The sequence below is a fragment of the Mirounga angustirostris genome, unplaced genomic scaffold, assembly GCF_029215605.1.
Source record: "Mirounga angustirostris isolate CCGP_5_RB_7025 unplaced genomic scaffold, mMirAng1.0.hap1 SCAF_16, whole genome shotgun sequence".
Lineage (NCBI taxonomy): Eukaryota > Metazoa > Chordata > Mammalia > Carnivora > Phocidae > Mirounga > Mirounga angustirostris.
This window is the reverse complement of record NW_026991724.1, coordinates 41507156-41520036: the sequence shown is the minus strand read 5'-3', so window position 1 is coordinate 41520036 and position 12881 is coordinate 41507156. Positions and strand designations below refer to the sequence as shown.

The following is a 12881-nucleotide window of genomic DNA, read 5'->3' as shown; positions in this document are numbered from 1 at the left end:
CTAACAAAATATGTTTAAGAGCTATATGAGGAAAACTACAAAACTCTGATGAACAAAATCAAAGAATTAAATAAATGGAGATATAGTCCATGTTCATGGATAAGAAGACTCAATATTGCCAAGATGTCAGTTCTTCCCAACTTGATCTATGGATTCAATGCAATCCCAATGAAAATCCCAGCAAGTTATTTTGCGGATATCGACAAAGTGATTATAAAGTTTGCATGGAGAGGCAAAAGATCCAGGAGAAAAACAAAATACTGACACCACACAACTTCAAGACTTACTATAAAGATATAGTGATCAAGACAGTGTAGTATTAGTGAAAGAATAGAGAAATAGATCAGTGGAACAGAATAGAAAGTCCAGAAATAGATCCACATAAATAAAATCAACTGCTCTTTGATAAAGGAGCAAAGTCAATACAATGGAGAAATGACAGTCTTTCAACAAATGGTGCTGGAACAATTGGATATCCACATGCAAAAAACTAAATCTAAACATCCACCTTACATCCTTCACAAAAACTCAAGATGGATCACAGACCTAAATGTAAAATGCAAATTGAAAAAAACTCCTAGATAATAATCTAGAAGATCTAGGTGATCTTGGGTGGGGCAATGACTCTTTAGATACAATGCCAAAAGCACAATCCATGGAAGTAATAATTGATGAGCTGGACTTCATAAAAATTTAAAACTTCTGCTCTTTGAAAGACAATGTCAAGAGAATGAGAGATAAACCACAGACTGGGAGAAAACATTTGCAAGAGACACATGTGATAAAGGATTATCATCCAAAATTGTCAAAGCTTATCACTTCTCGGCCTTTTGGCTAAGATCAAGTGCAAAATTGTCATAGCTTAATAAGAAAATAAACAACCCAATTTAAAAAATGAGCCAAGACCTTAACAGACACCTCACCAAAAAAGATATATGGGTGGCAAATAAGCATGTGAAAAGATTTTCCACATCATTTGTCAGCAGGGGTTTGCAAATTAAAACAACAGTAAGATACCAATACACACATATTTAAAGGCCAAAATCTGGAACACTATCAATACCAAATGTTGGCAAACATGTGGAGAAACAGGAACTCTCATTCATTGCTTCATTGCTGGCGGGATGCAAAATGGTGCAGGTACTTTTGAAGACAGTTTGACAGTGTCTTATAAAACTAAACATACTCTTAACATACAATCCAGCAATCATACTCCTTGGTATTTATCCAAAGGAGCTTAAAACTTACGTCCGCACAAAAACCTGCACACGGATGTTTTTTCCAGCTTTATCCACTATTGCCGGAGCTTGGAAGTAACCTTGAAAAACCTGAAGATGTCCTTCGGTAAGTGAATGGATAAATAAACTATGGTACATCCAAATAATGGGATATTATTCAGTGCTAAAAGTAAATGAGCTACCAAGCCATGAAAAGACACATGAGTCATGAAAAAAAACATCCAGGAAACTTAAATTCACATTACTAATGAAAGATTTAGTAGACTCAGTACATTCATTAGTAGATTTCAGATTACTAATGAAATTACCAGTGAAAGAAGCCAGTCTGAAAAGACCACATACTGTATGCATCCAGATAGATGGCATTCTGGAAACTATAAAGACAGTAAAGAGATCAGTGGTTACCAGGGGTTGGGAGGTTTGGAGAGAGTACAGGCAGAGCACAGAGGACTTTTAGGACAATGCAACTACTCTGCATGATAACATAATGACTGTCAGTATACATTTGTCCAAAGCCATACAATGTACAACACGCAGAGTGAAACTGAGGACTTTGGGTATCCTTGTAGGATCAGCAATTGTTTTAAATATTTAATTTAGTGGAGCGTGTTGATAATAAGGCCATGCATGTGTGGAGGTAGGGGATATACAAGAAATCTCTCCATCTTCTGCTCAGCTTTGCTGTGAACCGAAAACTGCTCTAAAGTCTATTTATAATACATATAACATGTATTTATTATATGCATATATATGTACTTTTAAATAAATGAAGTACTAGTACATCCTGCAACATGGATGAACCTCGAAAACATTATACTAAGGAAAAGGAGCCAGTCACAAAAGACCACATGCTGTTTGATTCTCTTTCTAGGAAAGGTCTAGAATAAGCAACTTTATAGGGACAGACCAAATCAGTGGTTGGCTAGAGCTGGGAGGATCGCTTGAGGAGAAATGGGGACTGACTGCTAATGAATATGGGGCTTCTTTTCCAGACGATGAAATGTTCTACAGTGATGTGTCGCTAGTTGCAGATCTCTGCGAATGCGCTAAACCCCAGACTTTATATGGGTGAATTGTATGATATGTGAATTACACCTCAATAAAGCAATACTTTTAAAAGGGAGGGGGATAGAAGGAGCAAGGCTGAAATGGTCTACTACCCACCCACCCACCCACCCCCCTATGGCGTGCAGGGGATGTGTGTCAGGCTGGGGTGTGTGTCGGGGATGTGGGGATGCCCTGCTGTGGGAGTGTGAAGAACGCGAGGGCATGCGGGACACAGCAACCAGGGTTTGGGGCACTGCCCCAGGGAGTGCAGAGGTGCAGGGACTCTGGATGGGGGGACCAGGCTAGAGTGAGGCAGGCTCAGCAGTAGGTACAGGGATGAGGGGAGGTGTGAGGACCGGGGTTGCGTGGGGGTGGGGGGGGAGCGCAGGGGTGTGGGCATGCGGGGAAGGAGGCATTCTCCGCCTCCTGGGAGCGCGGAGAGGTAGGACAAGGAATCGGCCACCCCGCCCGGGGTCCCGGCCACCAGGGGAGGTAGGCAAGCCTGGCGGGCGGCGGGCCCCGGGGCATCCAGCAGCCCTGGGGAACCAGCCGCCTCCCCGGGACGCTACCCCTTCTGTCGTGGGTGCCCGAGACGCCCCCAGCTCCCCATTCTGCAGCTGCCTCGGTCTCCAGGCCAAACTCCTTGGTCTTTGTTCTCGCCTGGCAAAAACAGAGCTTAATTATGGCCAAACAGACCAGCAGGAACGGGGGGTGCGGGGGCGTATCCCTCAACCCCATCATCCTTTCTGGGGACGCCCGTTCCGAGTTTTTTCTGGGCATAGTACTTTGGGGTTCATTAGGGAAAGGGACCCCGAGGCGCTGCGGAGAGACGTTCCAAATACACAGAGACGTCTTTGGAGGCACTAACAAAAATGGCATATAGAGGACAGTCCAATTTTTGTAAAAACAACAAGCAAAAATCAGTTCTTTTATATATATATATATATATATATATATATATATATATATATATATATATATATATATATATATATATATATATATATAGCGTTCCTTCCCTTGATCAATAAATATGTCATAGACTCGTCAGGCCTTGATCTAGGTGCTGCAGGGCTGGCCGGAACCGAGGGGCAAAGACCCCAAGCGGGGAGCGAGAGTCCCCGTGCGCGTGCGCGGGGCGGGGGCTGAACAGGCTCCTGCCCCCGCCGGCCGGCGGAGGTGGTGCGCGGCGGCCCGACAGCCAGCACGCAGGGCCAGCTCAGGGCCAGAGGCAAGTGAGCGGGCTGCTGCGCATGCGCCCTGGGCCGCGGGGCGCCCTTCCCGGGGCGGGGGCGGTACGAGCTGGATGTCCGCAGGTCACAGGGAAGGGGGACAACAGCGAGATGAGCCATTTGCGAAATGGCCCGGAAAGTCATGGTCAGATCTCTGGACTTCATCTTAAATGCGCCCGGAAGCCACGGGTCGAGACTGGTGTGGGGGGAAGGGGGGTCTTGAGCCAATTATTTTTAAAATATTGTGACACATCCCTGTGTGAGTGTGCATTAAATAAACACCAGGAATGAAACATTATCTCTTGAGAATGTGCTTTAACAAACCATCTCAAAGACTTCAATGAAATCATCTGGAACATGATTAGTTTTGCATTGTGCACCTTCATTTTATTTTTTATTTATTATTTTAAGATTTTATTTATTTATTTATTTGACAGAGACAGAGACAGTGAGAGCAGGAACACAAGCAGGGAGAATGGGAGAGGGAGAAGCAGGCTTCCCGCTGAGCAGGGAGCCCGATGTGGGGCTCGATGTGGGGCTCGATGTGGGGCTCGATGTGGGGCTCGATGTGGGGCTCGATCCCAGGACTCTGGGATCATGACCCCAGCCGAAGGCAGCCGCTTAACGACTGAGCCACCCAGGCGCCCGCACCTTCATTTTAAAAGATCATTTGTTAACATTTTCACTGAGCTACACAACGACGTTAACCAGAGTGTATTGTTTTCAGTCATTGGTCCCCTCTGTTTATTCTAAACCGCTCTTTGTTTTACTGAAGTGCTTCATTTGGATTTTTTTTTAAGATTTTATTTATTTATTTGAGAGAGCGAGGGAGAAAGCTGGGGGGGGGCAGAGGGAGATTTTTTTTTTTTTTTCTTTTTTTCTGTTTGCTGGAGTGCTCCCCTGAGTAACTTTGTGCTCATAGAGAAGCATCATTTCTGAGTCTTTGCAGGTCTGAAGAAAATGTCTTTCTGTTGCCTTTGTTGGGGATCAGCAGTTTGGGCAGGTAGAGAATTCTTAGGTCAGAAACTTTCCTCTGGGAGAAGTTACAGACCTTCTCAACTTCTGTCATCTTCATGGGTCATAAAAACTTTAGGTCAAAAAAAATCATAAGCCACCTGAATGTGCATCCACAGGAGACTGGTTAAAGTCACCAGAAGATGGCCAGCCAGTGGGATACTACCGGTAAAAAAGAACAAGGAAGTTGCTTCTTTATGATATGAAAAGCTCTCTAAAATATGCTAAGTAAAAAATTTAAAACTAGGTGCATAAGGGGTCTAAGGTATGCTTCCATTTGTGTAAAAAAAAGGGGGGATATATACATGTATGTGCTGGGAAATGCATAATTTATCTCTGTAAAACTACAGAAGAAACTAGAAACATTTTTTGCCTCTGTAGAGAAGAAATGGGGGGACAAGGTTGCTATGCTAGGGAGACCTATTTAAAAAAAAGCAGAACATTTTAAATCTATTGAATTTGAATCTTGGGGATGTTCTATTGAAAATTTCTGTGCTCTCCTTTAATTTTACTTTAAAAAAAATCAGGGGCGCCTGGGTAGCTCAGATGGTTAAGCATACCCCAGGGTCAGTGAAGGAGCCCTCCGTACCCATGAAACTGCTGAGCCTTCGGCTCAGGTCATGATCCCAGGGTTCTGGGATCGAGCCCCATGTTGGGCTCCTGGCTCAGTGGGGAAACTGCTTCTCCCTCTCCCTCTGCTTCTCCCCCTGCTCATGCTCTCTATCTCTGTGTCTCAAATGAATAAATAAAACCTTTAAAAAAATTTTTTTTTACTTAAAAAAAAATCGGAATAGATATGACTAAAAGCGCTGACACACACTTTTCTGGAAGAGATCACAGAGCCAATCAGCAATCCTCGCTGTGGGCTCTGCTCCCAGGTGTTCTGAGGGCTGGCCAGGAAGTCAAGCATCTCAAGCTGATCGCAGGCTTTTCCATCCGTGGTCTGTATGCACACCTTGCTCCTACCCTTGCAACTCAGGCATTCACTAAAGATGGGCTATATTTGCCTGCAATCTTGCACTGAACTGGACTGGCTCTTTCCAAGGGAGCACCACCGTCTTCCTCAGCCCAGAGAGACTGTCTTCCCTGGTTCCTTCTCTATCTTTCTTTCCTCCCCCTGCTTCCTCTTCCTCTCCAACACCTCCTCTGTATAGATGGGCTCTTCTGGATCTCTCAGGCACACATTACCTTTTCTCTCACGGTCATCGATCCTTTATATTTGTTCTTTGGGTCTCAGAGTATCCCATGAGCTTTGTATTCTAATTTTGCTTCAGTTCTCTGCTCTGATTTTAAAGCCTCCATGGAGGATTTTGGTTAGGAAATCCTTCTTCATCCCCAGGAATTCTCTCTGTTCACAGATTATTTCCTACTCCTGGTCACCAGCCTTTGTTTTAATGCAACGTCTCTCAAGTATCACAGAGAAAACAAAGTAGTGTTGATAGGGTTTTTTGGGGGAGGGGGGCGTTGTTTTGTGTTTTTTTGTTTTTCTTTTCATCCTTCTAGTTTTTCTGTTGTTTCTGGAGCAAACTGTTTCATAGGTACGGAGGGCTCCTTCACTGACCCTGGGGTATGCACTTGGGGATGTCACCATGGGGACGTTTGGGAGGCTCGGCCAGAAATCACAGTCTGGGTGGGGTCAGGATCCCCCACTTTGAAACACTCTCCTCCCCCAGGACAGCCTTGTTTTCCCAGAGACAGCAGCCCAGGGGCTTCACGGGGGGGAGGGGCGGGCTGGCAAAACCAAGTGGCTCCCCACGGCTCTCCTTAGCCCTTTCACTGCGACCTCCCCACGTACGGGGTTCAAGTCTGCGTTCCTCACCCCACCCCCGTAGTCTGACCTTGGAGACGGTTTCCTGGTCGCCCCAGAACTTCTTCTCAGGCTTCGGGTGCTCCTGGGGTGGTGGCGAGTCCCTGCTGACCTCCAGCGGGTCACAGGGAGCCAGCAGCCCGTCCTGGCGTGCCTCCAACGTCGACAGCTTGAAGCGGCCATAGGCCCTGATCAGAGCCGTGCCGGGCAGTTTATGGAACAGTTGCTCAAGGTCGCTGGAGAGGACCGAGGGCAGCTGCACGCTATGCAGCTGGGACACTGTCTTCCCGTCCTCGTCCAGGCATTCTGGGGAGCAGGGGGCGGACGGCGCCTGGGAGGCCATCTCGGAGCCTGGCCTGCTGGTGGCCGGCACCCAGCACCCGGGCCGGGCCGCGAACGGTGGCGGGCACCCAGCACCCGGGCCCCGCCGCGAACGGTGGCCCCGCGCGCCTGCGCCCTGCGGCCAATTCCGGGAACTGACGTGCCCTCCTCCGGCGCTGCGATCTCCCTGCCTCCGCTCCACGTGGGGCGCGCTTACTCCCAGGAAAACGGGGCTTGAGCCTGGACACAAAAGAACTGAGGCCAAGCGGGCGAAACCAGCAGCCCCATCCCTGCAGCCTCCTTTTGGGTCTTCCTGGCTCCCTCTCCCGGGACGATTTCTGTGTGCCCTCTGCCTGTGCAGGGGCTCCTGGCCAACCCACTCTTGTCAACAGAGAAATGGTCACTGACTTACAGAATGGGCCCTGGATGAATTCAGATGCAGCTGTTGGGAGTGGGGACACACGATATATAAGAGCATGAAGTATCTGTCACAATGTCAATGACAGAGAACAAATGTCACCTCTAGTCGGGTAGCAGCCCCACCGATAGAAAAAGACTGGGTGGGGGTCGCTTGGGTGGCTGAGTTGGTTAAGCCTCTGCCTTCCGCTCTGGTCCTGATCCCAGGGTCCTGGGATGAGTCCCCAGTCGGGCTCCCTGCTCAGCGGGGAGCCTGCTTCTCCCTCTCCCTCTGTAGCTCTCTCTCTAATAAATAAAATCTTAAAAAAAAAAAAAAAAAAGGTGGATATTCCCAAATACTAAAGGTTATCATCTCTGGATGGTAGAAGTAGAAGCGGTTTTCTTCCTTCTTTCTACTTTGGAAATCCTTCTGATCTTTCTATGCTGTCACTTTGAACCCCTGCAACTTTTCTCAAGGTCTCATCAGTGATGATGAGGCAGCTCCTGAGAGGGGACCCAGGGCTGCAGGGCAAGGACCTGGAGCCTGTGTGACCTGGGTTGTGGGTGCACACTCTCTGGTGCTTGGTCTCGGAGACTGGGACACTTTGGTGACATCCACCCTAAAAGGCTGAGGCCACCTGCAAGGATCCTGGCACTGGACCGCCCATTGGGCTCCTGGCCACCACCATGCACGAGGAGAGGCAGGAGCCCGGTGCCTGAGGAATGGGGAAACAACCACGTCCTTCTCTCTTATAAGTCCTTAATTAAGTCCAACTGTGCTTATCTGGACTCGGCTTTCTTCATGCGCAAAATCAGAGAAAACCTTTCACTTTTCATTTCTTTTTAAAAGTTTCAGGAAATAAAAAATCAAGAAGAAAATAGAAAAATTCCATTTTAATTAAACTGTACAGTCTGAATTATTTCCTCTGACACTAACTGAAGTTAAAAATAGAAATCAATTTCTGCAACCTTCCAAGGCAGGCTTTGAAATGTCAAGGTTTTAAAAATTATTTTACAGCATGAATTTACATATAAATACAATCTGTACAATGTATTAAGCGAGCAGTCGATGAGCTTCCATCATGGAGGAGACCTGGGACTGGGACAGGCCAGGGTAGAATTCAATTACTGCCTCCTTAGCGGAAGACTTTTCAGCCTGGAAAAGGAAATAAAGGAGAAAGAAGGACAATTAGGTAAGAACTGGAAAGCCAGACATCTCCGTGGGAGCCGAGCATGCCAGACCTCCCCAAGTCCCAGTGGCACACGTATACCCACAGAACACAGAGGATGACCGCAAACTATGAAAGCATCATTTAATCTGCCTTCTTAATATGCTTCTCTGTTGCCCCCAGAACACACAGGGAGACTCACACCCCACACTTCATATTAGGACCTGTTTATAAAAGCAAGTTCTAATCCTGGTTTCACCTATCTCATGTAGGACTGCTGGGAAGCAACTGAAAACAAAACAAAACAAACATGTTTGTTCCAGGGCCAAAAGCTCCTAAGCTGACAGTCTTAAATCTCGGCTTCACGGACACAAGGGCATTCATCGAGTAGAGCTGGGCCACACTGCCTCTAGATCCTTGCTCAACAGCCCCAAAGTGGAAAACCAGATGTCCCCAACAATGGAAGAGATGAATACTCTGTGGTCCCATAAAGGGTTACTCCACAGCAATGAGGGCGAGCCAGCTGCTGCTGCCAGAATCATGTGGCCAAGGCGAGAGTCCTTCTCCAAGTCCAAGCACTAATCAATGGTGACAGAGGCCAGCAGAGGGGTTACCTGTGGGAATGGGGGCAGGCATGCTAAGTGGGAGGAGACACGAGTGGCTGTGGGGTGCTGGGGTATCCCTTGATCAGGCAGCGATAATGCACGCAGCTGGAAGCTTATGGTCTGTGCGCATATAAGTATGTGTGTGCACTATAGCGTTTACTAAACCATATGATTCTATGTCTATGAAATTCTAGAATGGGCAAGACAAACTGATAGAAACAGGAAGTAGACCGGTGTCTCGGGGGAAGGGGGTGGAGGCAGCCGACTGCGATTCCACCAGAACCAAACTGCACGGTCCCAGAAGAGAAGTACCAGGGCCCTTACCAAGAGTGACACTCCAAGCCAGGTGCTGGGAATGCAAACGAGCCCCGGTGGTCGTGAGCCTCCTGCCACCCCTCCTAGAAGATGGGTGCAGACAGGCAATGCACAGAGGGGAGCGAGACACAGAGGATGGAGGGCCCTCCAGGCTCCCAGGGGAGAACCTAGGAGCTTGGGGTGAGGAGCAGTGGGGACTACACCTGTAGCAACCACAAGGGTCAGATAAATGCACTTCACACTTCTGCCCCTCCCTTCCTTGGAGAGAGATGCTCTCAGGGGTGTAAGAACCCCTCCAGCCCTCTTCCTAGGCAAGGATGTACATGCGTGTGCACGCAGGGAAACCCAAAGGCCTGAGGACAACATTTTAATATCAACAGCACCACCTGTATACACTGTTCTGCAGCCTTGGGTCTCTTGATGGTAAGTTTTAGATCCAATCAGTGCAGAGCTGTGTGCCCATGTTTTCCGACTGCTGCACGGTGCCCACAGCAAGCCCCTGCTCCGGCCCTCCCACCATGCCCTCCAGATGGGCACTGATGGGCTTCCCCTGCAGGAATGACTCATCAGATGGCCCCAAATGCTCAAGGGTGAGGGCCTCAGGTGTTGGTGAGGTTCCGTGGGCCTGGCCACGTGACCTAACTTCCCTGTCCCACCTATGAAGACGGGGGTGGGCCCAGGTGTCTGCCTCACAGGGGTGCATGTGGATGATATGAGCCATGCCTGAGGTGTGCTCCTCCCCTGCCCCCCCCATCATACTGGTGTGCAGGAGGACAGGGAAACAGGAGTGGGCACAGCCACTTCAGGAGGCTCGGGATGAAACTGAAATGCTCATCTCTTTTGTATTTTTGAATCATGAAATCATGAAATGTATTGTCCATTCTGAAGAAGTAAATGGAAAAGAATAATGGGTGGCACTTGTATTTCCAGATGGCAAGATATGCTTACGAGGTCAGAGTAATTAAAACAGCGTGGACAGAACAGTACCAAATGGCTAAGAAACCAGAGAAGAGGAGCACCTGAGTGGCTCAGTGGGTTAAGTGTCTGCCTTCAGCTCAGGTCATGATCCTGGGGTCCTGGGATTGAGCCCTGCATTGGGGTCCATGCTCAGTGGGGAGTCAGCTTCTCCCTCTCCCTCTGCTCCTCCCCCTGCTCATGCTCTCTCACGCTCTCTTTCTCAAAAAAATAAATAAATAAAAAGAAAGAAAGAAACCAGAGTGGAGAATGGAGGAGCAGGCCCGCACAGGGACTGAGGACACGACCAAGCTACTCTACCTTTAATGAGCCGGTTCGGCGCATAGGGCTGACATGGAGTGCTCACTCCCGCCTCTCCCCCTTCATCCTGAGCCCGCAGCTGGACTTCCCTTTCCCAGCCCCGTGGTGACCAGGCCATGCAGCAGTGAAGACCGTGATATCCAGGCAGGACCACAACCACCCCCAATGCCACCCTCCACCCATCCCCTCCTAGGAGGTCCGTGCACTGAAGCAGAACAAACTGGGGTCCTGAGTACCTTTCTTGGTTTTCTTTTCTTTTTTCTAATTAATTAATTTATTCATTTTAATTAATTTAAAATATTAATTTATTTTAAGTACTCTCTACACCCAACGTGGGGCTCAAACTCACAACCCTGAGATCAAGAGTCGCGTGCTCTACCGACTGAGCCAGCAGGGCAGTACCCTGGTTTTCTTTATGCTCCACTGTGGGGATGTGGGGAGCTTCATGGAGCTAGTTCACTCCCCTGACTAATACAACTAGCTATCCATTTGGAGAAAGGTAAGCTAGAGGCCTACCCCACTCTGTTCACAAAAAACAAAACCAAAAAATCCAAACAGATTAAACAAAAACAAAACTATAAAAGCAGAATAGCTCATAAACATATATAAACTCTTGGGTTAGGGAAGACCTTTAGGAGACAAAATTATAAAACATACCACCCCCAACCATTGGTAAAACTGAGGGCACCAAAAATTAGAGCTTCTGTACAACAAAGATAATTAAAAGTCACATGATAGGTAACACACTAAACCACAAGGGATTCATATCCAGAATTATCCTTTTTTAATTCCTAAAAATCAGCAAAATACTACCTTACTTGACTGAAACAAGTAAAACAACGTAACAGAAAACAGAACCCTGTGCAAAGAATGTGAGCAAGCTACTCAGAAGTGAGCACATGGGCAAAGGCTGTCCTCCAGCCACTCAACCTCATTACTAGTCCCAGAAATACAAATTAAAAGTGAGATGCCATTCTTCGAAGGCCCATCGTGCTGGCAAACATTTCTGAATTGTTTGTAATTGATGTAGTAACAAGGTAAAATGGATACAGACACTTCCAGAAATAATTTGGCAGTATTTCTTCATTCTACATGTTCATAGTCCATAGATTTATGCTACATAAAATTGTATTATTTATTTTAAAAATGTGCAGCAACAAAACGTGTGTACATATGTTGTGTGTGTGTGTGTATGTGTTTATGAGAAAGACTGAACAAAAAAGTCTTGAAAGTTATACATGAAGCTGACGGCAGAGGTTGCTAGAGAGAGAGGTTTGGGAAACTGCTCGAGGACCACTTGAAGCTTTATCTGTAAGGTTTGAATTTTCACAATGATAATATATTCACATATTACTTGTGTAAGTAAAAAGTGAACTTCTAAAAAGCCTAGTCAATATACAAATTTATCATTTCTGACATCTGCCTCTCAGCAACTACATCAAGATTCCAACAAGCCTCTGGAGGGTTTCTGAAAACCACCATACCCCACTCCCTACCTTCTGAGCAGTTCCTGGGGTGACAGGTCTGCAGGCCCCTCTTCATCACTCTGGCTGTCGCTGCTGTCCGTATTCTCAGAACTACTACTCTTCTCTGATTTTTTATTCTTTTGCTTGCCTTTGTGTTTGTGCTTCCGGTGCTTCTTTTTCTGAAAAAGAATAGTGAGGCAAGGGTGGTTGTGGGGGGAGACAAATGGGTGTTTCCCTCCCTGATTCCTATGATGACAGGCTAAGGAGGCATTTGGTTGCTGGGGTCATTCAAAAACAAAGACAAAACACCTCATTTGGAATGAGCCTCCTATGGGACAGCCCAGGGCACACAGCTGTGCGCACTCTCCACCCCGCACACTCAGAACGGGTCCTCCAGCGCAGACACAGCAGAACCAGGCAGATGCGGGCAGCATGCCATCTTGCCACTTAGCCCCCATCTTATCCCAGGTGACCCCTGCCACCTCCCATGACCTCAATGGTCCATGTCATTAGGCGTATGTGATCAACTACCTATCAGGATGACAAGCACGGTGGAAAAGCACAACAAAGAAACGAGTAGAAGGTCAGAGAAGAGCAGATACATTGGTAAGAAACAAATGAATTTGGTTTTCAACCTGGCAGCACATTTTTTCTCCTGTCACCACAACAGAACTTTCATCATCTTCCAAGCTCAGGAATCCTTTCTGTCAGGTAGCCAATCATGGAGCTGTTTGTCATCCATTCCACCACTGCCCAGAGCACTCTGGGACCCAACACTCACATTAACCGAATTAAAAGCCTGTGCCATCGCTGGAAACACACGGATCATGGGATCAGGGGTATCAGGGTGGGAGCACACACTACTCCTTCAACTTTCCCTTACCTCAAGTAGCAAGCTATGGACCCAAATCTCTGTTTGTAATGATGACCACGTCGTGGAGAAAAAATGTTCAAAACAATATCTTCATCTAATATTGAATGAATAGCCAATTAATA

At 47.2% G+C, this 12881-nt stretch overlaps 2 protein-coding genes across 4 annotated transcripts in view; both read right to left on the bottom strand.

Annotated features, from left to right (window-relative positions):
• WDR88 (WD repeat domain 88) overlaps window positions 1-7800 on the bottom strand; it is a 46557-nt gene extending 38757 nt beyond the window's left edge. The window contains exon 1 of the mRNA XM_045892137.3: window positions 6370-7800. Within this exon, the coding sequence (XP_045748093.1) occupies window positions 6370-6681 (312 nt within the window). The 5' untranslated portion in view covers window positions 6682-7800. The remainder of the gene's footprint in view (window positions 1-6369) is intronic.
• Window positions 7801-7930: 130 nt separating this feature from the next.
• GPATCH1 (G-patch domain containing 1) overlaps window positions 7931-12881 on the bottom strand; it is a 45848-nt gene continuing 40897 nt past the window's right edge. For all 3 annotated transcript variants that reach the window (XM_054511346.2, XM_045891218.3, XM_064581610.1), the window contains exons 19-20: window positions 11916-12064; window positions 7931-8211 (exon numbers count right to left, since the gene is read on the bottom strand). In XM_054511346.2, coding sequence (XP_054367321.1) covers window positions 8181-8211; window positions 11916-12064 — 180 coding nt within the window. In that variant the 3' untranslated portion in view covers window positions 7931-8180. The remainder of the gene's footprint in view (window positions 8212-11915; window positions 12065-12881) is intronic.